General features: G+C 55.3%; 1 protein-coding gene across 1 annotated transcript in view; it reads left to right on the forward strand.

Annotated features, from left to right (window-relative positions):
• Positions 1–531: 531 nt before the first annotated feature.
• NTNG2 (netrin G2) overlaps positions 532–27,496 on the forward strand; it is a 65,937-nt gene continuing 38,972 nt past the window's right edge. Inside the window, exons 1-2 of the mRNA XM_052649319.1 lie at positions 532–741; positions 24,432–25,075. Coding sequence (XP_052505279.1) covers positions 532–741; positions 24,432–25,075 — 854 coding nt within the window. The remainder of the gene's footprint in view (positions 742–24,431; positions 25,076–27,496) is intronic.

The following is a 27,496-nucleotide window of genomic DNA, read 5'->3' on the forward strand; positions in this document are numbered from 1 at the left end:
TGTGCAGCTAACAGGTACGCCGCCTGATTTTGTTTTATCTTTACAACGCAGGCCAGAGGGTGGTTGTGCAGTTGTGTTGAGCACACATCACACATGAAAGGGCCCTTGAAAGAGCTGGATTGATTGGAAGGACAAAAATTAAAAGCAATCCGATCCAGCCTCATGCCAGATCCCTGCGGACTCTCTCCATCTCCCATTTCCATCCACGGTCACAATTGGAGCGTTTGCCTGATTTGATCAGATTCACCTCTGGGAGAGGGGTGATGCCAAGGTGAGGAGGACGCCAAGTTGTGGGCAACTTCTTGATCTGCCCATCAGCACTCTGAGAAACGCTGGCTCTTGGTTTTCCGTATCGGCCTCTTGGAAAAACCAAGTTTCCTCGCTGTTTGCAAGCTGGCCGAGTCCCTGGGACATCTGGCCTCCGTCGCCCGGTAGATGTGGCTCTTCCATGCTGAGGCTGTGCACCCCGCCTGAGCCAGCTGCCGCCTCACCGGGCCCCCTGCGGGCCGCGCCCCTGGGGACTGCGCCGCCATGCTGCGCCTGCTGGTCCTCCTGCACTGCCTGCCGCTGGCCTCCGGGGACTACGACATCTGCAAATCCTGGGTGACCACGGACGAAGGCCCCACCTGGGAGTTCTATGCCTGCCAGCCCAAGGTGATGCGCCTGAAGGACTATGTCAAGGTGAAGGTGGAGCCCTCTGGCATCACATGTGGAAACCCTCCGGAGAGATTCTGCTCCCACGTAAGTCAGCCCCCTGCTGTGGCCTTCCCTCAGGCCAAGTGGGTGGGGGTGGGGGTCTGGGCCAGACCCTTGGGATGGGCGAACACAGCGGGAGGACCCAGACGCCAGGCTGACTTTCCCGCCTGTAGGACTGGGACCGTCTCTGTCCCACCTTGGAAATGCGCCAGAGCAAAGGCTGCCCTGAGGATGCTGGGGTCACGTGATGCCATTCTTTGGGGGGGGGAAATTCTTGGCCTGGTGATCACTGGATCCTCTCCTCTGGGAAAACCACCAAACCACCACCATAGTCACAGTTGCCCAGCCTTGCAGATAAGCCCCGCCTCCCTTGTAGGAAGTCAGCATCTGGGCGAGCAAGCAAGGTCCTGTTTGCAAGATTGCACTCTGCCTTCCCCCTGTTCATCCCTTCAGGGGGCCACCTCCTGGTCCACCCAATCCAATCCAGCGAACCATTTGCCAGGTGAGGAGAGGCCAAGCGCCCTTTGCAGGGGAAGGTTTGGTGGAAGTGCAGAGGGGATTCGTAAGGGAGGAAGGAAGAGGTCAGATCAGGGTGGCTGATGTGCAGTGACCGCAGTCACTGGCTAAGCCAGGGGAAGGGAGGCGTTCCGGTGGGTGTCACTTGTCTCTAGTTGAAGATGGAGTCAGAGCCACAGGGCACATCAGTGCTCTGATAACAGCGACAGTAATAACCGTGGGGGTCATTTACGCCAGTCCCCGAGCGTGGGGCTTGAAAGCTCACTACGAGTCATTCCTTCGAGTCCTCACTCAGCTCAGCTGGGTTGATTCTGCGTCACACAAAGTTTCAGGGAGTGAGCTCTGGACCGGTGGCATCTCTGAGCTGCTGTCCTTTAAAGTGTGTACCCAGAGCACACACTCAGGTCACCCTAACGAGTTTAGTTCACCCTAAAACGCTCAGACTAGGGACTGCCCTGGTGGTCCAGTGGTTTAGAATCCACCTTGCTATGCAGGGGACACAGGTTCGATCCCTGGTCAGGGAACTAAGATCCCACAGGCCATGGAATAACTGAGGCTGAGTGCTACAACTACTGAAGCCTGAGCACTCTGGAGACTGGGCGCCACAACTAGAGGGCCTGTGTGCTGCAAGGAAAGATCCCACGTGTCACAACCAAGTTCTGATGCAGCCAAGTAAATAAATATATATTTTAAAATAAATAAATAAAATAAAATGCTCAGACTAGGGTCTGGCACAGAAGAAGTGCTCCTAGATGGTAGCTGTTGGCATTCCCATTGTACAGATGGAGAAACTGAGGCCCAAAGTCACAGCCCAGGAAGTGGTAAAGCTCTGATGCGAGCGTCTGGCTCCAGAGTCACTGAGCTGATCTGCCTCCCAAAAGATGCCTTCCACTGGGCAGAGCCCTGCAGGCCCTGGGTCAGGCAGGAGGCTGGACAGTGAAGCCAGGCTGCTGAAGCCACAGGAAGGGCTCAGTGTCATCCTTGGGTGGTTGCTGCCTCCATGTGTCCTGGGGGAGCCTCCAGCGCTCTGGGTTTATGGATGGACTGAGCGGGTGTCCCCACCGGGCTCCTAAGGATGGCTCAGTCCCATGGGGTGTGTGGATCCTATCCCAGAGCAGTCAGCCTGGGGAGGGGAGTTCCCACTGGGACGGTCAGTGGTCAGGAGGCTGTCACTGTGGGCGGTGGGCAGGCTGGCCAGCCCCAGCGGGGGAGAGAGGGGGACAGTAAAGGACAAGGCAGCACAGGGCCAGCAGCCAGGGGCCACATGGTCCCACTTCACTGAGGACCCCAGGGCTTCGCTGGCTCAGGGGTGGGCAACGGGGCTGGCCCCTGAAGATCAGGGCCAAGGTCAGCACTGGGGGAGCCCAGCTCTGAGCCGCATCTCAGGCTGAGTGCCCACCCCAGCTCATGCGAGGACTTCTCCACTCGACTCCCAGAGCAGAGTCAGCTGCCGCCTCTTGTGTTAGAGTCTTGAGTGTATTTCTTCTTTTAAATATTCATTGCGATTTTAATGTGCCAAGGGCAGGGGCATGGGGTGGGTGGCGAAATCTTAATCACTGGACCAGCTTCTGGTCAAGGCCTGAGGAGTGGGGATGACCATCAGGTGGGAGTCCGAGGCCCTCTCCTGGCCAAGGCTGCCCCCATTCTCACACAGAGCCCAGCGCAGCTGCCAGGGTGGGGTGGTCACCCCACCACAGTCCTGATGCCGCCCAACCTGGGTCCTGGAGCCCTGGGCTGTGGAAGGAGCTTCTGCCACCTTCCTGTCCTCTCCTGGGAAGATGGTGAGGAGCACGGCGGTAGAAAAACAGCATCTCTACCTTCCTCTGCCTGGTGGGTCCTCGGTGTCCCGACACCAACCTGATGGACTTAAATGTTTCATGATGGGCTGCCATCCACCTCTGCCTTTGGTCACGAACATGCAGCCCACGGGTGTGGGGACACCGCCCAGGCTGCTTCTACAGGGAAGAGGGGGTCACATCCAGATGAATTCAAACCACCACCCCGCTGTTTACTGCAGCTTCCCCGAGCAGGTTCTGTGCTGCTGCTGCTGCTGCTGCTGCTAAGTCGCTTCAGTCATGTCCGACTCTGTGCGACCCCGGAGACAGGAGCCCACCAGGCTCCCCCGTCCCTGGATTCTCCAGGCGAGAGGTTCTGTGTGTGTCTCATTAAATCACCTCTTGGATGCTCCAAGGTGGTGACCGTTCTAATCCCATTTTAGGGATTAGAAAGTGTTGGCTAAATCCCGCCAAGGTCATTCAGTCTTGAGGGCAGGCCGGGAACTTGTGCGCAGCCAGGCAGGGCCTGTGCTTACGCTCCAAGTGGCCCAGCCTTCCCTCTCTGAGCTTCGGTGAAGTAGAGATGCTGCTGCTGAAGGCGTGTCACAGTGCTGGGAAAGGACACAACCCAGCCATGCGAGTCCCAGCACACAGTAGGTGCTCACGGTGTGGTAGCCGTCGTTTGCTTGTTATTGCGGCTTTTATGCCCTCTGCGGTGTCCGGGCCTTTGCTTCTTTGCCCCACCCCAGCCTTGAGGACGTCCCACCCTGTATCTTGGGCTCAGGGGCGCAGGCGGTTGGATATGTACTCAGGTAGCCGTTAATTCCTCTAGCCTTGGCCGGTGGTTTTAACCAGCCACCAGGGGGCTCCCTAGTGGTACCCAGGCGGCCCTTAGCCCCACTTTAGCCTCAGGATTGCCCAGTGGGTCCCTGTTTCCTGGCATCCCTCCTGCGGTGAGTGCTGGGCATGTCGCAACATCCATCCAGGTCAGAGCGTGAGCCCTGAAGTGTCCTGAGGGTGCGCCAGGGGCTGGAGGCGTGGGGTGGGGGTGGGGGAGGGGGTGACTGCCCGTTGGGGGGGTGGGGGAGGGGGGGTGACTGCCCCTCACAGGCTTCAGTGTGCAGACTCTCCTGGCCTTGGACTGGTTGTCCTTCCGCAAGGCCGCCTGAGACCTGAATTGTAAATTCCAGCCCGGTGAGGAAGGGGAGGGAGGAGGAAGACCAAGATAAATGAATAAATAAAAACCTATTGGCTCTAAATGCACAATGAGAATTAATAGGGCTGAGCTCTCAACCAAAGATTCTCGGGCAAGGGCGAAATTTCAATGAGGGCCGCAGGAGATGGCGGGCGGCCTCCCACCTCTGACTCCCAGTGCCTGGCTGGAGGGGGCCAGCCTGCTGAGTCTGCAGAGCCAGAGAGAAGGAGGCAAAGGCTTCTCAGCCTCTTGCAGGGCCCCTTGAGGATGGGGAGCAGTCCCACGGCGCTCTGAAAGAGAGGTTGCCCACCAGCCACTTGCACAGCCACGAAAGGAAGGGGGGAGACCTTGTCCTTGTGCCTTGAGCCTCAGGAGAGAGATGGTGAGCAAAGAGGGCTGGGGGCACAGACCAGGCAGGTGATGTTGAAAATGGCCCTACAGCTGGCTGCCCACTTGCCTCCCGAGATGCACTGTGTTAGAAATACTGGGTCCTGGGCAACCCCCCGCCAGACCCTCAGAGCCAGAAGCTGCATTTTAACAGGAAATTCAGGTAATTCAGATGCACACAGGGTATGCTCTGAGGAACACTGCTCTACATAATCCGTCAACGATGGGTGATACTTATTATTGATGATGGGCAGGCAAGAGACCTGTGCTTCCCATGGGACCTTTGCAGAGTAAGGGGGTGTCACTACTGCTGAAGGAGGAAGGCAGACAGCAGGAGGAGCGGGGATCCCAGATTGAGGGGTGAAGCTAGGAGCTCAGACTCCTGAATGTTGGAGACCTGGTGGAAGGTTCCGGAAAGGTGTTATGATACCCAGACAAAAGCTTCAAGCTTGGAATCCAAAGACCTGAGCTTGCATCCTGGCTTTGCTGCTTATGGGCTGAGTGGTCTGGGACAAGTCTCTGAGACTCCGTTTCCCCACCGGTAATGGGATGTGATGATGGCTGCCTTGCCGGCCTCTCCAGCTTGCTGGGAGAAGGAAGTGGTCCTCTCAGTATATCAGCAAGTGCTTAGAGTGTGCCAGTTCTCTTCTAGTGTGAGGCTTTGATAGTGCTGTTGATCCAGTCTTGAGCATCTGGACTTTTCCATGGTAGAATAGGTGAATGTTAAACATTTCATCTAAGGAGACTTCAGCACACAGAGACGCCAGGGTCTTGACATACAGGAAAACCCAGAGCACACGTGTTTCTCAGAAGCTGCTTTGCCTTCTCTGTGCCTCAGTTTACCCAGATGAAGAGCCAATGGCCCCCCATCCCTCCCCTAGGGAGTCTGCTGGGGTGATAACTCAGGTGGCAGGTGGGTCCTGGAGACCTCAAGCCCCTCCCCACTGTGACATTGAACACCACGTGCAATCAAGGTCGCAGATGCCCTGCGTCCTGCCAGAACATGACGTTCTTGAAATGTTTCCATCCAGTGGCACTGAGCTCACCAGCTTACCAGCACCCAGCTCACTGGCCTGGGCCCCCTCTCCCCGTGTTCTGACCCCAAACCCACGGAGGACAGGGGAACACCCTTCTCCAGCCTCCCCCCTTCTCCACATCACACCCCTCCTGTCCAGTTTCCAGGGCTGACCTCATGCCAGGCGCAGCTGTCGGGGAGAAGTGAGATAACTCTTGCAAATCCAAGTAGACAACAAGAGAAACAGGGCAAGTGTTCAGGGTGGTACCCGACTGACACTGAGTGGGTGAGATGGAGACCTAGTGTAAGGAGCTTGCAAAGGATGAAGGCACATCCCGCCTCCCCCCACCCACCCTGACCTCCCTGCCCCGCCCATCCCTCCCGCAGAGTTTTCCCGCCTTCTCTACCTGGAATGTCTTCTTTGTTTCCTTCATGTCTGACCCTTTTGTGCTTACCTAGATAACCCAGGCTCCTTTTGAAAAAGGAGCTTTGGAACCTTTTGAAAAAGGTTCATGCTGGAACCCACCTTCTCCAGGAGGCTTTTCCTAACTCCCTAGCCCAGGAGGGTTAAAAGACCTCATCTGGCTGCATCCTTGTCACTTAAGCTCACAGATGTGGCCTCCTAGTTAAGAGCTCAGGCTCTAGAGGCAGAGACGAAGAGGTTGGAATCCCCTGCTGTGTGACCTTTGGCATGAGGCTTAACCTCCCTGAGTCTCATTTCCTTAAATAGGACTGTTGATAGAATACACACATGGATGCTCAATCCACGTTCATTACTCTACGCCTGATGTTTGCCTCCCTCCTGGGCTGGGAGCTCCTCGGGGGCATGGCTGCCTTGTTCGTCTTCGCATCCCTCCCTTTTGGTTCAGTCAGTGCTCAGCAAGCATTTACTGAACCAATGAGTGGGTGGGTGGAAGGACAGTGTAGTCCAGGAAGTCTTCTCGGAGGAGGAGAGATTAGGGCTGAGTCTTATGGGAAGAACTAGGCTTTCGATCAGGACAGAGGAGGCACCCAAAACCTCTACTTCTCCCCAGTTTGCACCCCTATTCTGTGAGGTTTTCAGTTAGCTGGTAGCAGGAGGTCTGCACAGCTCTGTCCTTAAACAGGAAGCGATTTTGGAAACTGAGCTTCATCCAGCCCTTAGTTAAAAGCCGCTCAGTCTCTTGAAATGCCCGAGGCAGGTCCCAGCCTGGGACAAGAATAGTTCCATGCATGACATCTTGTTGCTTGGCGAAGCCTCCTTCCTGGGGAGCAGACAAGTGACAGGATGGGGACAGCCCTGCCTGCGAGGGCCCCGTGGATGAAATCCTGGCCGCCTACTTTTTCAAGGGAAGGAGTCTGGGTCCAGACACCCCGAGGAGGGTGGGGGGCAGAGCCTCTGGAGTGCCTAGGGAAAGGGAAAGGGCTTGGAGAAGACATCGTTCCAAAGAGTGTCAGACTTAGAGCTTCGAGAACTTTCCAGTCTATGCACCCCACCTTCCCCAGGCTCATCTGCCTCTCTACATCCCCTGGCCCTGACTTTTCATATATATTCATTTTTCGGTTTCAATGCGTGTTTAACACAAACTGCCTCAAGTTCCACGTGTGACGACGAAGCGGGGGTGGATGGATGGACAGGCAGGCAACCCCAGCTGTGGGTGAGAAGTTGAGGTTTGGGATGGGACGAGTGGGGGCTCATGCTCATCCCTTTCTGGGCTGTGGGACTTTGGATAAGTCCTTCATGCTCTGAGCCTCGGTGTTCTCATCTGAAAACTGGGGTGACGCAAAACACGGTCTCAAAGGCTGGTTGTCTGGGTGAGATGAGACAAGGGATGGAAAGCCCGCAGCTGGGAGCCTGGCAAAAAGTGAATGTTCCCAAAAAGGGATATTTTTTTCACCCCCAGTCTAGAATTTAGCTTGAGAGACACAAGGAGTAAAAGTAGATGTTAACAGAAGAGGAGCCCGGGAGCCCAGTGTGTAAGTGTGCTGTGGACCAACTGCTGGTGGGGCCAGGGAGCGGTGTGTCAGAGCAGAGAGAGTGAAGGATGGGGCAGGACCCCCGCAAGGACAGCCCCTTAGCCAGGTTTCCCCAGCTGTGCAACGAGCTTTGGCTAGTGTGCCGTGGGAGTTCAGAGGCAGGGGGCTGGGCCCCAGGGTGGTCTGTGACCTTGAGGGGTTGGAAGCATTCAGAAGAGTGGATGACAGGGGAGGGGACAGGCCACTTGGCCGGTTGGTTTCATCAAAGCCCCTGCCCTGTAAGCCTGTGGGCGGGGCTGTCGCTGTGCCCCGGATAGAGAAACAGACCGAGGCTCCCCAAGGCCCACTGTCGGTGGAGCTGGGATTCAGCCTTCTCTGCCTGGCTCCTAACCACTCCCCAGTGTCAGAGGGATTAGACCAAGGGTGTCGGGGGAGGAGAGGAGGAGGAAAGGAGCACCAGGCAGGCAGAGACCCGAGAGGCCCACAGGGCATGCAAGTCCTGGGGCTGGACCAGAGCTTGGCAGGCTCAAAGAAGCAGGTGCCAAGCTGCAGCCCCTTCCCCTCACCAGCCAGCCATCACCACCCCAGGAAGGGGGTCTGGGCTGTGTTCCTGATCCACAGCCCAGACCCCAGGCTCTCCTGCCTCAGGCCTGGCCAGGGCCCATCGGGACCCCGAGGAGGCCTGGCTCCTTCCTGGAGGGAAACAGAGTGTTGGAGAAAGTGGAAAACGGCAGACGATGCATGGTTCTGTTCGGCTTTGCTTTGCAGGTTCTGATTTTTTTTTTTTTAATCATCACAGCAGATTTGCTTAAATATATGAAAATGTGTTTCTAATTCCCCAAGCACACACCAACTGCTGGCAGGGCGTCAGGGGCCAGGGAGTGGTGTGTCAGAGCAGATAGAGTGAAGGGGGCTGGGGGCTGGGTGGTGCTGGACCCCGCCAGTCTCCTTGCAGCAAGGACAGCCCCTTAGCCAGGTGTCCCCAGCTGTGCAACGAGGTTTGGCTAGGTTAACCGCTTCATCCAGCGTCGCTGTGTGATCGTAGATGCCTTCTCAGAGTTTGGGGAAAATCTATGCTGGAGTTCAGACTTGGTCAAAAACTGACAAAACGGGGGGCTCCAGTGCAGATAGAGGGGCTCTGAATACATTTCCTGTGCTCAGCGCAGCACTGGGATTTTTTATTCCCAAATTCAAATCCCTTTATTATAGTATTCTATTAAAGGAAAATGAAAACAAAGAAAAACAAAGCTGAGTGCTAAAGATATAATTGTACATCACATCATTTCCCTTTGGTGTCGGCTTCTAAATTCTTTTTTTAAAAAATTAATTGAGGTGTAATTGACATAGAACGTTGTATTAGTTTTAGGTGTACAACAGAATGATTTGACATAGGTATGTATTGCAAAAGAGGGACTTCCCTAGTGGTCCAGTGGTTAAGACTCTGCCCTTCCCATGCACGGGGCGTGGGTTTGATCCCTGGTTGGGGAACTAAGATCCCACATGTGGCCAAAAAAACAAAAAACTATTACAAAAGAATTACCACTCTAGTTTCTGTCTATCACCACATAGTCACAGTTACAATTTTATTTTCTTGTGATGGAGGTGCTTTAAGAATATTTTTTAATTAAAAAAAATTGCAATGATAGTCACATAACTTGAAATTAACCATCCATTTTTTAAAGCTGGGGTAAAATATATGTAACATAGAATCTGCCTTTTTAGCCGTTTTTAAATATTCAGTTCAGTGGTATTTAGCACGCTCACAACGTTGCACAACCAACATCTCTATTTCCAAGAGATTCTCATCATCTTCTGAAAGGAAATCCCATCTCTATCAGCAGCCGCTCCCCATCCCTCTGTCCCCAGCCCTTGGCAATCATTAGTCTGCTTCCTACATCATGCCTTTGCCCATTCCAGACACGTCCTTTAAATGGAATCAGACCAGGTGTGACGTTTTAGTCTGGCTCCTTCACTCAGCATCATGTTCTGGAGCTTCACCTGTACCAGTCCCTTGTTCTTTTTTCTAGCTGAGTAATATTCCATCACGTGCTCTCCCACGTTTTGTTTATCCCTTCGTTAGTTGGTGGGCATGTGGATTGTTTCCACTTTTGGGCTATTATGAATAATATTGTCATGAACCTTTATGTACAAGTTTTTGTGTGGACATGTGGTTCCATTTCTCTTGGGGCTACACCTAGGAGGGGAATTGCTGGGTCATATTGGGCTTCCCGGGTAGCTCCGATGGTCTCTGCCTGCAATGCCGGAGACCTGAGTCTGATCCCTGGGTTGGGAAGATCCCCTGGAGAAGGGAAGGGCAACCCACTCTAGTATTCTTGCCTGGAGAATTCCATAAACAGAGGAGTCTGGCGAGCCACAGTCCACGGGGCCACAAAGAGTCGGACACGCCTGAGGGACTAACACACGCAATTTTAGATTTACGTTTTTGAGCAACTGCCAAACTGTTTTCCAGAACAGTTGCACCATTTTACATTCTTACCAGCACTGTTACAAGGGGCCCAATTTCTCTGTGTCCCTGCCAATACTTGTAACTTTCCAGTTTTCATTTGTATTATGACGGCTAACCTGGTTGGTGTGAGCTGGTATTGCATTAGGGTTTTGATTTGCGTTTCTCTGCTAATGATGCTGGTATCGTGTTCTCCCGGGCCATCTGTACATCTTCTTTGGAGAAATGTGTATTTGTCTTTTTGCCCAGTTTTTCACTAGGCTGTCTCTTGGTTGCTGAGTTGTATGTGTTTTTTAATATATTCCAGATACTAAATCCTTATCAGGTGTGTGATTTGCTAATATTTCCCCCACTCTACAGATCATCTTTCACTCTCTGGAATGTGCCTGTGGGGTTTTTTGTTTGTCATCGAGTTTTCTTTTTTCTTGGCCTTTCTTGGTGCTGGGTCTTTGCTGTGGCAGCATTTGGTGGCTGGCCTCCCAAGAAGTGCCTGAGCGGCACCTTCAGGGCGGGTGTGGCCTTAAGGTCAGAGTTCACTCTCTGGCCTGTGAAGGTGTGAGCTCTCTGCCTGGGTGCAGCCTCCCATGACCCAGTCTTGCTCAGAGTCGGCTCTCACAGGCCTCGGGGCTTCTCAAGGCCCCTGCCCCGACCGGCCCACAAGCCGTGGCTCTCGCTGTGGCAGCGCCATGGAGGGTGGACCGGAAGGGGATGTTTGTGGCAGGCGGGCCAGGCCAGGGCGGGAGGCAGGCTGCTGGGCAGAATGTCAGGGATCACCGCCAAGTCAGCCTCGGTGGCCGCTTTCCACCGTCAGGAGCAGGGTGTGTGTGGCCCAGCCCTCAACGGGGAGCTTCAGGAACCAAGAGCCGGGGACACACTCGTGGGTCTTGTGTCTCACCACCTGCTAGTGTTTTTTCTGCCTGCCCATATTGCTGTCTATGGGTTCACACAGAGTCGGACACGACTGAAGTGACTTAGCAGCAGCAGCAGCAGCCCCATAGTGCAGGATTAGTCTGCTATTTCCCGAGACCTCCCTATGCTCCAGGCACCCTGCAAAGCACTGTGCGTAGCATTTGTGTCTGTCCACAACACTGGGATGGGTATACTGCAAACAAGGAGAGGGAGGCTCAGAGAGGTGCAGAGACTTACCCAAGTTTGCACAGCAATGACAAGGCCAGGACCTGTCTCTGGGGCCCTGGCCACTGTCCCATGCTGCCTTGTCAAAAGTCTGACCGGCTGTCCGCGGGGACCCGCAGTCCCAAGGTGCAGCCCCGGAAGGGCCACCTCACCTCTCAAGGTCTCATGGGTAGGAAGGAATTAAATCCAAGTTTATGGGCCCCTCAGATCTACGCCTGGGGCTTTCAGAGCTGCCCCCTCCTATTAAAGGGCCCCAGCCCCATCTTCAAAGACCAGACACCCTTCTCTCGCAGCAGTTTGTCCTGGGGGTTTTGGGACTGTTTGGACCCCCTCAGTCCCTCATTCCAGCTCCTTCTACTGCCTAAGTTGTTCATCCGACTCCAAGTGTCAACCAGGGAAATAAAAGGAAATGAAACACGACCCAGGCATTGCCCCTCAGTTGTAGCAGAAATCTGTAGTCAGGCAAAAGGTGAAAAGGAGGTGAAAGAGAGATGGAGCCTTGGGTAACCTTGGGCCCCTTCATCAGCTGCAGCAGTGCCCCCTCTACCTGAGCCCACAGAAAACTCATGATACCCGTTCGGGGGACTGCAGGTCCTCGACTTGTTCCCTCCGGCTGGGGCATCTAGAGCTGGCAAAGGCAGGTAACAGCGGAAGGAGAAGCCAGCAGGCCACAGGCACACCCCCTGTCCCCGCCCCAGGCACGATCGAGAAACCCTGGCCAACGGCTCTGGGGCCAGCATCATGCTGGGTCTGGGCTCCACACTGGATTGACTTCCAGAGGCTGGGTGCCCTCGGGTCTTGCCCCACTTTGGGATGTAAATTCCCTGCCTTCCCCAGAGGGGGTCTGAGTATCCACTTTCCAGGTCACACTGCATCCCCAGAGTCTGCTTCTGGCTTTTGGGACTTTGATACTTAGAGGGAGGAAGACGGGGAGGCGTGGAGAGAACAGTAACATCCCAGGCACGTGGAACCCAGAGCGGGTGGACAAAGGCAGGACCCCACCACACCGCAGCCCCCACCCCCAGGGCAGGTCACAGCCCCTTTGAGAATCAGGGTGCTCTTCCTAGAACAATGCACACACACACACACAGTTGCAAATCTCGCAGGCGCCCCAGACCACCCTGAGTCCACCCTTGGGCCCCTGTGGTCCCTCTGGGAGACCTTAAACTCAGAAAACTGCCGTTTGTCTTCTCGGCTGACTGGGTCTGTTGTCTGAGCATCTTCTGGATCCACGTCTGCAGACCAGCCGCGTGCGTGCTCAGTTGCTCGGTTGTGTCCGACCCTTGGCTACCGCCCATCAGGCTCCTCCGTCCATGGGATTTCCCAGGCAAGAATCCCAGAGTGGGTTGCCATTCCCTTCGCCAGGGGATCTTTCCGACTCAGGGATCGAACTCGTGTCTCCTGCATCTCCCGCACTGGCAGGCAGACTCTTTACCACTGAGCCATCTGGGAAGCTCCTCAGACCAGCAACAGCTTACAGTTAGCGTCTATTGCATCTCGGGCCCTTGACCTAATGTAGCTCATTGAACCCTCCAGGGACACTTAAGAACAGATCCTATATTTATATCCATTTTGAATATGAGGAAACCGAGGCTCAGAGAGATTAAGTCACTTGCCCAAAGTCACACAGCTTCTAAGAAGAGGAGCCTGGCGCCTCCACCCCCAGCTGCCTGGCCCCAGTGCCTGGCTCATAGCCAGGCTGCTTAGCTGCCCTGAGGCGCTGAGTCTCCCTCCTGGTTAGACTGAGGCGGTTGTTATGTGTGTGCGCTCACGTACACGTGGGCGTGCGCTGTCCCTGTCTGCCTCTGCTCCCCCAGAGCGCCCTGGCTGCCGGAGGAAGGAGGGCTGGGGAGGAGGGACCAGGGCCTTTGCCCACCCCGCCTGTCCTCTGAGACACCACGGAGTCTGCTAATCTACTTATTTGATAATTCACTTATTTCTTGTCTATTTGGCCGCGTGCGTGCCCCCACGTACCAGCTCCGGGGGAGACGAGATGGCTTTGCCTGGAGGAATCTGATCTGGTTTTTTCTGGGGAAGGAGTGGAAAAAAAAAAACAAACACCCAAGAATGGACAATAATGGACCTAAAAATAGAGGGTGGAGAGGAGAGCAGTGTCGGGGAGGAGAGGAATCAAGGCGTCTGCCTGTCCCGGGCAGCCCTCCCCTTCCCACCTGAGGTCCCCAAGGGACTGGCCGCCTCCCTGCCTGGGGAGGGGGCGTGAGGAAGGGAAGGAAAGTGGGGTGGGGAGCCAGGGGCCGCCCCATGATGGAGAAACGTCCCATCGCAGGGTCTTCTGGCCTCGAACTTGGCTGCACATGGGAGTCTCCTGGGAGGCCTGATGGTTACTCCCTGGGAGGGACCCTGCCCCCAAGGGCCTGATGTGCCTTGTCTGGGGTGCCCCCAGGTAAGTCAGCCTGAGGACCACTGTCGGTGTTCCCACAGCAGGAATGGAGGTTCAGGTGTGGGGCTCTCTTCCTTTAGCTCCATGTCCCCTGACCCTCGGGACAGCCTTCCTGAAGGCCCCAAGCCCAGACGGGCAGCTGGGCCTCCAGAGGAGTGGAGGAGGCAGGGCCCAGGGAGCTGTGCAGACTTCTGGCTCCGTCCGGGGGCCCCACCACTGGAGTGGTCCGCAGCTGGGCCAGTCAGTGGACTCGCCTGGGGGCTCTTAACATCCCCGCAACCTGTTGGGACTGCAGCCCCACCACCTACCCCAGAGTCTCTGGGGTGGGCTTGGGCTAAGGATTTATTCAAGGTTCCCAGGTGGTCCCAGGATACAGCCAAGTTTGAGAACCAAATTTCAGTCTTGCCCAGGACCACACTGGTTCCCTTCCAGCTATATGCATCTTGTCTTTCAATCTTAAGCATCTTTTTTCATTTTTTATTTTTTTAATTCAAAGACCAGAGAGGGAGAGAGGTTGCTCTCGGAATTTTTCCTTGCATCCAAGCTTCGGGCACCCCATCCTTGCTCTGGCTTCCTGGGACTTGAAGGGTGCTGGCTCCTGCCTTGTCCTGTGTTCCCAGGCTCTTACCCTTTCTTTCTGGAAGGAGGCTGCCCAGCCAGAATCAGGGCATTCCCTGCAGCTGCTAAATGTCAAGGCTGCACGCTGGCTCCAGGCCTCCCCTTTGGCCTTATCTCCAGCTCCCCACCAGGCTCATGGTCCAAGCCAGCTCATTAACCCCTCTCTCCCCACGGCTCCTGCATGTTCGCTTCATCCTGCTCCATAGGGCACCCTCCTCACAGCCGGGGAGGGTCTCCCTCCTCCCATCCCTATCCAGTCCGCCCATCCTTCTGGGCTTGTCCTTCTGAAATCCCACCTCCTCCAGAAGCCTTCCTGACCCTCCCAGCCAGTTCCCCTCCAGGTTTGTCATCTGTGCCATACTCTGGAGGTCACAACACAGTGGTCAATGCTCCCCAAGGGGGACTTCCCTGGTGGTCCAGGGGCTAAAACTCAGGGCTCCCAATGCAGGGAGCCTGGGTTCGATCCCTGGTCAAGGAACTAGATCCCGCATGCCACAACTAAAGATCCCACCTGCTGCAAGGAAGATCGAAGGTCTCACATGCTATGACTAAGACCCCTTGCAGCCTCACAAATAAATAAATATTTTAAAATGCTTCCGTAAGGGGTAAAAGTGCCCAGGTTACTGCAGGTATGACTTTGAGTCAGTGCCTGACCTCTGGGGGCCTCAGTCCCCTCACCTATAAAGCAGGGGTGATGGTGACAGGTGGGCTGACATCACTGTTCACGAGCCCTTCTTTGGATCAGCTGCACCAGGCATCCCAACCTGGCCAGGCATCTGAGTCACCGCAGCAGGTTTTAATTGGTTGGTTGGTAGGTTGGTTCACTTTCGATCTGGAGCAGAATTTCCAGTCTTAGGGCCCAGAAATATTCTTATCCCCCTCCTCTTCCCAAGGATTTTGACGGACAGCCAGTTCTGATGACCGCTTCTTCAGGGCCATCTTGCACACAGAGGACATTAGAGACCATTGTTGAATAAGTGAAGGAGTGAATGAATGAAACCTTACTGGCTCAGCCTTTCCACTCCCATTCCTACCCAGGGCTTCATCCATAGAGCAATACATTTGTCCAGGTGTGCCAGGGGGTGGGGCAAACCCAGCCACTTCTTTTCTTTCCTCTACCTGGCCACTTCTTGACTCCTCAGAGACCAAGAAGAAGAAATCTAGGAAGCCTTGATTTGTGGCTCTTGGTTCAGGCAGGTCCCATCCGTCTGGGTGCTGCGTCTACTCCTGACACCACCTTTCCAGCGTGAAGGACCCAGAGAGGCGACCCAGGGAGGGGGAGTCACTCTGCAAACCTTAGTTAAGCATCTTGCATGTGACAGGCCCCGGCCTGCCTTCACAGAGCACACAGTGGGGAGGGGCCACACCATAATTAATCAAAGAAATTGCTAAGGAAAACTGATGAGATGCCTGTCTCGAGGAAGGGCACGGTGGCCGGCCAGGAAAGCTGATGAGATGCCCGTCTCAGGGAAGGGCACGGTGGCCAGCCAGGGTGTTGTCGGAGGAAGGGAGGGCTGGCAGACACCTGCAGAGGAGGGTAGGGGAGGAGCTTTGGACAGAAGGATGCGGATGGGCCAGGCTGAGCCAGTAAGGTTCAAGAAAGGAAGGGGAAACTTGAGGATCCAAAATAAGGTGGGAAGTTGGCTTCAATAAGATCATAAAATGGTCTGTTAGAGTTTTGCTTGTGTTTTAATTTTCTAAATTTTTTTAGGGTGTGCTGGGTCTCCGTTGCTGAACGGGGGGGGTCTTTCTCTAGTTTGGGGAGGTGAGGGCTGCTCTCTAGTTGTGCGTGCGGGCTTCTCATTGCGGGGTCTTCTCTTGTTGCGGAGCGCTGGCTCTAGGGCGCTTGGTTTCAGTACTGGTGGCACACGGGCTTAGTTGCTCCCCGGCATGTGGGATCCTCCTGGGCCAGGGATCGAACCCACGTTCCCTGCATTGGCCAGTGGATTCTGAACCACTGGACCACCAGGGGAGTCCTGTATACATTTTGCAGACAAAGACATCCGTGGCACAAAGTTCATTTCATCTTCCCTAAACCAAGGACTGGCTCCACACCAGGGAAGCAGGAGGTAGCACAGTGGGCTCTCGACAGGGTCTATTATTCTCAAGCTTCTAACCCCAGTTCTGCCCTTTTCTCAGCACAGTGATGTTGAATAGTTTTTCTAACCTATCAGTGCCTCCGTTTCTCCCTTTTGAAAATAATTACGAGACTAGAGGAAAGGAAGTTTAACCCGAAAAATCTTGGTCTCCATGCCTGGACCAGCTTGGGTTTGGAATTTATGGACAGAGTGCTCTGGGGTGTCGCAGGAGCTGAAACTGGGGGGAGGGGGAGGTGTTTCTGCAGATCCAGTGGGGGCGGGGAGGCCAAGGGCAGGGGATGGACAGGGCAAAGGTTAGGGGCGGGGGCTGCCAGGCTCAACAAACGAACGTTCAACCTCAACCCACTTGGACCCTCCCGGGCTCCCCTGTTTCAGCCAGTGTCCCCACCATTCCTGGGCCCCTTTTGGGCCCCATAGTTCTTCAGCAGGAAAGCCAGGGGCACCTTGCAGAGAGCCAGAGAGGGGCTCTGCAAGGCCCCAGGGTCTGGGGAGGGCGGCTACCCTGGGCGTCCCAGCCTGGCCCCTCGGAGGGGGCCACCCTGCCCCCCACCATCACCCGGCATTGAATCCTCCAGGCCACTTTTTTTTCCCCCTCCGTGATAAAATATTCATGTCAGCAGAGCAGGCCCTCTTTGGGAAGGCTGCCGGTGTCTAGCTTCTGCTTTGCACAAGCTTTTAAAGAGCAGGACGGTTTTCCCTGGCTCTAAGCATTTTCTAAGTCCTGAATCAATAATGCACTTCACCCAGCTTCTCTGAATGCAGCTTTTCTGCCTCTCTGCACCCTCCCACCCTCCCCCCACCCGGTCCCTGCTTTCTCCCTCTTTTGTCGTTCCCTCTCTCCTGATGTACTTTTTATTTACTTTTTAAAAACAGCGTTCAACAAAAGCGTTGGGCTGTTTGGGTGGTGAGAGCCTCGGATGGGGAGTGGGGGTGGGCTGGCAGGACGGAGGGAGGCCTGGGCAGCTGCCAGGCAGGCGGCTCCTTGGATGAACAGGTGGAGTCTGTGTGCGCGGGGAGGAGCAGCTGAGCCGCCCGCTGGCCCTGGTGGGAAAGCGTTTGTGCTCCTAGCATGGGGGAGGAGGAGGGCCTGGGCTAATCTGGCCTCTCACTCTCCTTTCTCTAATCAATTAGAAACTGTTTACTGCATAACCGGAGAAAACGAGGATAAATGCATAGAAGACAGGGGGTCTAGAGCGAAGCAAATATGCAGAGTGCGAGTCAAAATATATCGCCCAACTTTCTAAGGAGCCAGCAGTCCAGATTGGCCTATCTGCTTTTTATAGTAATGAGTTCCCTGTCGTGAGGGTTATGCAAATGAGGAGGTGCCATCCCTCGTCTGAGAGAGATGCCCACGTGGATCTGGTCAGTCATGCGGTACCCAGTGAGGCGCCGGGATGCAGAAGGTGACTGTGGGGGGCCCACAGGGATCACCCCAGGCACTCCAGCTGGAATAGAGTTTCCCACCCCAAACATTCCTAGAAATCTGGCCGTGGGAAGAATCTACATATGCCCAGGACCAAGTGAAGTATATCTTTTTTTTTTTTAAGGAATACAATTTTGAGTTCCTGGAGAGATTAACCCTTGTCTGGCCAGGGCAGCACCTTGGCAAGACCCCACCCAGCCCCCTCTGGCTGTTCGGCTGATGGATGGTCGTCCTGGGTCCCTCATGGTGGGAAGGGGTGTTCGGCACTGCATCCTTGCCCAGCTCAGGGACAGCTTGTCCACCAGGATGGCCTGATGCCCCAGGTCATCAGACAGGCTTGCTAGCTGGGTCTATCGGGGAGGGGAGGGACATTGAGAAACCAGGCTCCTGCCTGGCTGCTAAAACAGCACCTGGGCGGGCCACTTCCCACTCCCCTCGGTAGCCACACCCTCCTCCCTGGTGCTGAACGCTCTGAAGGAGCTAGGGAGGGCACGCTGAATAACTACTCAACCGATACCATCCTCAGAGCCAACTGTCAAGGATCGTGGCCGAGTTTTGGAATATTTATCACATCAGTGCTGGGGGCGGGAGTGGCAAGGGTGAGCCAGACCTGGCCCCTGCATCCCAGAGTCTAGTCTCAATCACAGAAGCCTCTGGAAGGAGGTAAATGAGGGCAGCGTTAAAGTGAAAGGGGGCCAGGAGCAGAGTGGAGGGCTCATCTCTGCAGAACTGAGATGCTTTTCCTTGGTTATGGCCAGGCCTGGCCGGGCTCAGGAGGTGGCCTGAGACTCTGGGTCTGAGGCGGACCTTGGACCAGGAGATGCCCCCCATGGCTGGCCTGGGATCAGGGTCTGGGCTGGGGATGAGGCATCACTGTGACTTCTGGAGACTCTCTGCCAGGATGGATGAGCTCCAGGAAGATGCCTTCCTCTGCCTGAGTGACAGCCAGGCTGGGAAGAAATGGCACCAATGAGAAGCAAAACCTGAACCCTCAAGAGGCGCTTCCCGGGCCAGCTGCTGCTCAGGCTCTGAAATAACATGCGGGTCAGTTTCCGCTGATTCACGAGCAGGGAGGGGTGACCTTGCTGCTGTCCAGAGCTTTTGCTCAGAAAAGGAAACCAAAAAGGGGATGGGAGAGAAGCCTGGAGGATGAGGTGGGGGGCAGTTGGAGGCGGAACTGGGATCAATGAAACCACACGAGAAGCAGGGTGGGGGTGGGGGGCAGGCAAGTTAGGAGCCAGGGGAGGGAGAAGAGAATTAGAGACCTCAGGGCAGCTAGAATTAGAACCAGCTCCCAACAGAATCTCCGTTTCCGATTTGTTAATAATTTATCCCCGCTGCAACTTTTCTTACCAATAAATAGGAAATAATTTGTTAAGGAGAATTCCCCTGGCACCCTGGCTTTATCCCTGGGATGAGGGGGTGGCGGGTGCCTCCGCGTCCTTCCTCCCCGCTGAGGAACTTGGGGCTGGGGAGGTCAGAGTCAGAGCTCGTTTCGTGAACAGGGAAACTGAGGCACAGACAGGGCCAAGCCCCACCCAAATTCACACGGGGGGCTAGGGATCGTCTCCAGGATCTCAACTCCATGACCCCAGGGGTCAGCGCCCAGGCCCCAGAGAGTTTACCCCCAAAGTTCTAGAAGCATCATCCAAAGGGGAGGGTGGGACAAGCTCCACCATGGGTCGGCTCCCCTCCACTTCGGCTCTGTGCTGCTCTGACTCCCCTAAGCATCTCTCCCGGGACCTCCATGCTCCATGTCCTCGCCCCAGCCCTCCTGGCCCCGGGGGCTCCCTGGCAGCTCCCCCGCCCCGCCCAAATCCAGCCTCCCACCCAGAGATGCCCCAGCCCCAGCTGAGGTTGATGGGCTGAGGGTGAGACTTCAGCCAGCAACTCTGGCAGACAGGTTCAAAGAACATCCGTCAGCTGCTAAACTGTTCCCTGGGGCCGCCCACACGCCTCAGTGGCACCCGAGTCCCAGGGGAGAGGCGGAGGCCTGGGGCGCCAGCGGCCTTTCCTTTTGGGGGAGGGACGTGCTTCCTGACTTGTCTCTGAGCCCGACGCCCTGGCTTCCTGTTCCACCTTGGCCACTGCGGAGCTCTGTGACCTTGAGACGTGGCTCAGTCCCCTTCCTTTGCGAAAGGACCCCGTCGTCCAGGATAAAGCACACGCAGGGCTTAGTGTGGCCGTGGCTTGCCCTTGGACACGCTCCCTACACCCGCTGCCCGTGAGCCCTGGCACCATGAAGTGCTCGCCACACGGTACTCGAATAATCCTCAGGGCCACTCTTGAAGTCAGCATTCTTGGCCTCACTGGACTTCCCTTCACTGGACAAGCTTCCCTGAGTTCTCAGGGAGTGCCAAGGTCTGGGCTGCGGTGGGGGCAGAGGTGGGGAGTCCACTGAGCTCACGGCAGCGGAGTGACTCCCATCAAGTGGCCAGTGAGAGGCCAGGCCACTGCACTTGTCCTCCCGGCTCCCAGGGCAAAGCCCTTCCCACCCCACCGCTGCTCTGCAAGGACCCAAACCAGCTTTGGCAGCATCCAGCAATGGTGTGATTTAGTCCCAACACGTTGGATGGGAAGACCAGTCTGCACGAAGCTGCTTATTCCTCCTCCTAAGACCTGGTTACTGTTCCAGTGACTGCCCGTCCATGGGCTCCTTGGGCGCCCAAGTAGCCAGACATCCTCCAAGCAGGTCACCTCCGTTCCTGCTATCCTAACAGTCAGCTTTCCCACTTGATGGTATATGTCTTGCTGGTAGCTTATCTCTGCTGTTTACAACCTCGCCTTTGACTCCAGCTGCACCCTTTGTACAATATATATATATATATCACAGAAGCAAAAGCATTGAGAGATAGTTGCAAAGTTTCTTCAATGAAAAGCCTGGTATGAAGTGGTTGGTCTCCACCCGGTTCTCACCTGGTGCTGGTGTCCAGGCTGGCTACCCTCCCCTCGCCCTTCACCTCTCTCGCTGCCCCACCATGCAGGTGACTTGCCTTCGTGTGTCTGTAGAGATGGACGGGCCCGGTTTCCCCAGAATTTTCTCGCTAAGACGCTTGCAGGGTCCGGAGATGATGGGTGATGCTGGGGCTGGCAGAAGCGTGGTCTCTCATCTGGGAAATGGAGGTGGCCTGCCTCCCGGGGTGCTGGGAGGATGCGGCCAGCTTGGATGTGGAGGGCCCAGCCCACTCTGGCCCGTGGTGGGCATACAGTGACTATCACAATCCCCACGCTCTTTCAAGCCTGCAGTCCCCACTGGAGTCCGTGTGTGAACTTCCTGGCTTCCCCATGAAGGGTGGGGGAAGGTTGCTGAGAAAGCCCTCAACCTCGTGTACATGAAGCTACTGTTTAATAATAACTGCTACCATTTGGGGACTTTTTCTAGGCATTTCATATAGATTATCTCACATGATATGGGATGAGTCTCAAAGGATTGAGCTGAGGCTGAGCCCAAGGCTTTCAGACCCTAAAACCAACTGTCTGACCCCAGAACAGGGGTTCCTAACTGGAGAGATGGGGCTCCATGAGTCCCCTGAGTAGAAAATGTGATGTGTCACACTTCTCTATAACGAACCCCAACGCCTTCAATCAGGGGTAAGATTTGTGTGTGGGGGGTGGGGGATACTCATGAGATGTCTAAAGAAACAAATGACTACTCCACTTGATAATTTCCAAGGATGGCTCCAGCGTTATCCTGAAAAGTTAAGGCTGTGCCCCAAACATCGCCGGCTCTTTCTCTCTGGTATTAGGCCAGTTTATCTTGATGGTTTGCTTCATCATTAGTTAATCTGATCTCATAGAGCTGAGTGGAAATGTGCAGACTTAGGAGGCTGGCAAGAGTTGGCCCTCCAGCCGGCCCCTCCCTCACACACAGAGCCGTCAGCCATCAGATGCCGCAGCGCTCAGGGGCTCAGGGTCGGGGGCTTGGGCTTGCGTCCCAGGCTTGCTCCTCGGAATCCTCCCTGGTGCAGAACAGGAGGAAAAGGAGAACGTGAGCTTAGGAAAGTCCGTGGGCCACGAAGCCGCCTTCAGCAGGAGGCACCCCCATTCCCTAAATGGTTAAATGGAATTCCGAGACCTTGGGGTGGGAGGGCAGTGGGAGAAAGAAGGGAGACAGGAGAGAAGGAATCGTGTTGGCGATGGCTTGGGATTTATTTATTGTACTCGCTCTTGATTAAGCCCGCTCCGCAGCAGGCGCGGGGCTGGTAAATACACAGGCTGATGCATTAGTTTCTGACCATCTGCTTCCTGGAGCTGGGGGGCGGGGGGCCGGCGGGCCCGGCAGGTTAGGGCAGCTTAGCGCCCGCAGCCAGGTTGGAGCCCCCGTCCGTTGGCAGAGCCGGCCACGTCCGTCTTCCTGATGACAGACAGGCCGGAGCAGTCTTCAGTGGGGACCCCGGGGAGGAGGGGAGGTGAGGGAGGGTAGGCAGGGGGATGGAGAAGGGTAGAGGTGAGGTGTGGCTGATTGACAGCAGCTGGGGGTGGACAGGAATACTCTCAACATTCACTATGAGATCTATTACTATTAATCGAATTATCTTTATTAATATCTAATTAATAGGGTGACAATGATAACGATCCCTTGGGCTTCCCTTGTGGCTCAGCTGGTAAAGAATCCGCCTGCAATGTGGGAGACCTGGGTTCGATCCCTGGGTTGGGAAGACCCCCTGGAGAAGGGCAAGGCTACCCACTCCAGTATTCTGGCCTGAAGAATTCCATGGACTGTATAGTCCATGAGGTCATAAAGAGCCAGACATGACTAGCGACTTTCACTTCACACTAGTGTTTACTGAGGCCCAGGCCCTATACGGAGGCTTCACCACATTGGCCCAGATAAACACACTAACAACTCCGTGACGAGGGAACTAAGTTCGAAGATGAATCAGGCAAGGTGGGCTTCCTGGAGAAGGTACATCAGGGATGATTCTCTAAAAACCCAGAAGAGGGAAAGTGGCTACAGGTATAAAACTCCTGGACTGACCAGGTAGAGTGGACAGGGCACCCCAGGAGACCAGGACAGAGCTATTTTGGTGGAGCCTGCCTCAGTAAACCCCAGGGCCAGCCTGCCCACCGAGGATCCCAGGGGGGACTGGGATCTGGCCCTCCACGAACGGCTTCAAAGCTGATGGCCTGAGGTCGCCGCAGTGATGCAGGCTCAGCCCCTCAGGAGACAGGCACCCACACCCCCGGGAGCCGAATGCCTCATTTTAGAATGTGAGGCTTTAACTCAGATTCAAGCCGCTTTGTTTCTGAGCAAACCAGGGACCTGAAATATTCATCAAAAGAGGCTGCAATTGGTCTGGGGCGCGTGCGGTTCTTAGTGACAGTTTTTCCTTTTAATTAATAGACTTTACTTTTTAGAGCAGTCTGAGGTTTACTAAAATGGAGCAGGCAGTCCAGAGAGCTCCTAAGACCCGTTTCCCCACACAATTCCCCATTATTAACAGCCCACGTTAGCGTGGCGCCTTTGTTAACCAGACGTGTTGTGATTAACCCAAGTCCACATCGGCAGTGAGGTTCACTCTCGTGTTGTACATTTCTGCGGGTTTGGACAGATGGATCATTTCTCCACCACGACAGGATTGTACTAGAGGGTTTCGCTGCCCTAAAAATCCCCTGGGCTTCCCCATTCATCTCTCCCACCCCGGGCAACCACTGTGTTAGATTTTCAGGCCTCTGGGTGAATTCACATGGTGGACCAGACCCGGGGCGGGGGGTGGGTCTGAACTACCGAGGAGGGGAGCCCCAGCTGGAGCCGGCTGGGCCTGGGAGTGGGCTGCCAGCTTTCGGAAGTGGCGGGGTGGGGAGGAGAGGAAGCACGCGGGAGCTGTGCCCTGCCTTTCCCAGTCAGTGTCCCCCACAGGGCCCAGCAGGCATGTGCCAGGGACCCAGAAAGGACCTGCCACCAGATGCACCTCCTTGAGAGGGACTGGTCAACACTCAGCGTGCCTGGGCTGTGGGTGAAGCAGACAGGGAGGCTCTGGGGACAGGGAGCAAGCTCCTGTGACAGACGGACCCCTGTTCCTCCTCACAGGGTCTTGGGGCCAGGGCTACTGCCTTCCCGAGCCCGGGGGGTTCCATCTGGGGCACGGAGCTAACACTCCCACACCACGCACCTCGGAGGTGAGACACTAAATGGGAGAGAAATGAGACACTGCGCCTGGCTCCAGGAGGCTTTGACCTCTCACTGCCCTCCTGTGGCTACTGATTGTGCTGTTCGAAGGGTCGGGAAGGCGTTGCTGTGTAGGAGGCAATTCAAGAGTCAGGAGTGTGAGCAGGAATTTGGAGGCAGACAGAGGGTGGACGGGCACGTGGAGGACAGGGAACACCATCTGCAAAGGCTCAGAGGCACAGACACGGGAGGCTTGGAGGATAGGAGTGCTCAGGTCAGAGGCCAGGAATGGTGGCCCTGGGTATGGAGGGAGGAGGTCAGGGCATTGCAGGAAAGACAGAGGGCTTTATCCTCCAGGCCATGGGAGCCACAGACAGTCCTGGAGCGGTGACTAGCTCCCGCCTTTCTTGCTTGTCTGTGCTTAGAGTAGAAGCAGATGTGTTTTCTGGGAAAGCCCTAGAGCTGCGTGTGTTTTAGGGATTTCGGAAGAGAGGCTTCCTGGTGCCCAGACCCTGGAGCACAGGCTCTGAGACCTCTGGGCACCCGGCAGGGGACGGGCTGGGCCCGGGCTCCCAGTCCCCACCCACCCAGAGGAGCCAGCGCCCACCCTGGTCTCCCTCCCCCCCCCCCCCCCCACTTGCAGGAGAACCCCTACCTGTGCAGCAACGAGTGTGACGCCTCCAACCCAGACCTGGCCCACCCGCCACGGCTCATGTTCGACAGGGAGGATGAGGGCCTGGCCACCTACTGGCAGAGCGTCACGTGGAGCCGCTACCCCAGCCCGCTGGAGGCCAACATCACCCTCTCGTGGAACAAGAGCGTGGAGCTGACGGACGACGTGGTTGTCACCTTCGAGTACGGCCGGCCCACTGCCATGGTCCTGGAGAAGTCGCTGGACAACGGGCGGACGTGGCAGCCCTACCAGTTCTTCGCGGAGGACTGCATGGAGGCCTTCGGCATGCCTGCGCGGCGGGCGCGCGACCTGGCGGCGTCGGGCGCGCACCGGGTGCTGTGCACCGAGGAGTACTCGCGCTGGGCCGGCTCCAAGAAGGAGAAGCACGTGCGCTTCGAGGTGCGGGACCGCTTCGCCATCTTCGCCGGCCCCGACCTGCGCAACATGGACAACCTGTACACGCGGCTGGAGAGCGCCAAGGGCCTCAAGGAGTTCTTCACCCTCACCGACCTGCGCATGAGGCTGCTGCGGCCGGCGCTGGGCGGCACCTACGTGCAGCGGGAGAACCTCTACAAGTACTTCTATGCCATCTCCAACATCGAGGTCACTGGCAGGTAAGGCCGCGGGGGCGACCTGGTTCCTGGGTATTACCTGATAACCTGGAATGTTACGTGACACCCAGGATGTTACCTGGTTTCTGGGATGTTATCTGGTTCCTGAGACATTCCCTGGTTCCCAGGATGTTACCTGGTTTCTGGGATGTTATCTGGTTCCTGAGACATTCCCTGGTTCCCAGGATGTTACCTGGTTTCTGGGATGTTGTCTGGCTCCTGAGATATGACCTGGTACCCAGGATGTTACCTGCTTCCCGGAACATTATCTTGTTCCTAAGATATTACCTGGTTCCTGGGACATTATGTTATGCCCAAGATGCTACCTGGTTTCTGGGATGTTATCTGACACCTAGGATTTTACCTAGTACCCAGGATATTACCTGTTTCCTGAGACATTACCTGGTACCCAGGATATTACTTGATTCCTGGGACATTATCTTATGCCCAGAATGTTACCTGGTTTCTGGGATGTTACCTGTTTCCTGGAATGTTTCCTGGTACCTGGGACATTACTTGGCACCTGGAATGTTTACCTGGTGTTACATCAAAGGGGCTGCTTGTATTTTTCCATAGAGGGAGATGAATGGTGGATGCTAAATGCCTTCCATAAAGCCCAGGCTACCTCTGGCCACAGGGCTGGGAAGTATGGAGAGAATGGGCAGAGCTGGGCCCAGATGGTAGGACTAGGGCTGAAGCCTGGTACTCAGGAGGTACGATGTAGCTGCCCACCAACTGAGTGAGGGGCACTTGTGTCTGGGGGGACCATGAGATCACCTTCAGGCTCTGTGATTTGCTATAAGAACTCACTGAACTTGGCAAAGCTGTTGTACTCCCAACCGCTGTTCGTTACAATTAAAGGATATAGATAAAAATCGGCAGTGGAGAAAGGGGCACAGGGCAGGATCTGAGAGACAACATTGCAAGCTTCTGGCCATCCTGTCCCAGGGCAGCCGTGCAGACAGTGCTTGATTCTCCCAGCAATGATGTGTGACACACATGGGGAGTAGCCCAGCTAGGGGTGCTTGCCCGAGCCTGGATTTCCAGGTTTTTATTGGGAATTGATTGCATACGCATGGCTGACTGGCCATATGATTGACCACAGTCCCTAATTCCTTGACCCACAGGTCATGTTGATACAACATGGCCCAAGGCCCCCACCATAAATCACATCTTTATTGTGAACTATATGGAGTGGCCTCCGGCTCCAAGTAAACCAAGACACTGTTACTGGGCAGGCCATTCCAAGGCTCAAAGTTACCTCCCAGGAGCTAGTCAAGGGCCACACTTTTCTTTGGAACATGTACAGTGTGGACAGCTGTCCAGACCTGCTGAGTTATTTCTTTGCTCACAGCTTTGGAGAAGGAAATGTTTTGAGGACCCTTTTGCGGGGAGGGAAAAGACCATCATAGGAGGTACAAGCAGTCTTTGATTCCCAGGAACTGTTTAGATTGCAGTTGATAAAACAGTTCCACACTGAGATACTTTGTTTGTTCGACAGATCATGTGCTTGTCAGTATGAACAAGGCCTTTATCCCACAGTGGGGATAGAACACCCTGCACTCAAGAGCCAGGCTTGGGGAGGCCCTATGGCCCACAACCACGGGGTCAGTTGTAAAGGGCAGCGGCACGTAACACAAGAGCTTCCTAAGTGTGGTGCCTGGACCAGCAGCGTCAGCATCACTTGGAAACTTGCTGGAGATGCAGATTCTCAGGCCCTGTGCCAGACCTGCCGTATTGTAACCTCCAGGGCAGGGGCCTGGCAATCTGTTTGAACAAGCCTTTCTGGAGAATTCTGATACCCACTGATGTTTGAGAACCATTGGTGTGATGGTTGGGAGTAGGCATGCTTTAGCCGATGACCTGGATCTGCTATAGACTGGCTGTGAGCCTCTGCAGGAGGACTGCTCTGTGCCTCAGTTTCCCCATCTGTAGAACAGGCATGGTAACAAGCAGGCTTCTCCCCTTGGGCTGCAGTGAGTTAAATGTGTTCACGTTGATGAAACTCTCAGAACTACTTTGCGCCTGTGTTTATTACATCGTAAGCCAACTCATTGGAAAAGACCCTGATGCTGGGAAAGATTGAGGGCAAGAGAAGTGGGCAACAGAGGATGAGATGGTTGGATGGCATCACCGACTCAATGGATATGAGTCTGAGCAAACTCCGGGAAATAGTGAAGGACAGGGAAGCCTGGTGTACTGCAGCCCATGGGGTCACAAAGAGTCAGATACAACTTAGTGACTGAACAACAACAATTCAAACTACATGTTTACCATGTTATGCATGCTGAAAAGGTACTTTTTGAATAAAATAAACAGTGGTCAAAATAATGGTGTCAGAGAGCTGGGGCAGGCTGAGGAAGGACCGAGTTGAGAGCCAGGGGTGTTGGAGCAGAATTAGGAGGGCACACCACTGGCCAGTTT

Source organism: Budorcas taxicolor, chromosome 11, assembly GCF_023091745.1.
Source record: "Budorcas taxicolor isolate Tak-1 chromosome 11, Takin1.1, whole genome shotgun sequence".
NCBI lineage: Eukaryota > Metazoa > Chordata > Mammalia > Artiodactyla > Bovidae > Budorcas > Budorcas taxicolor.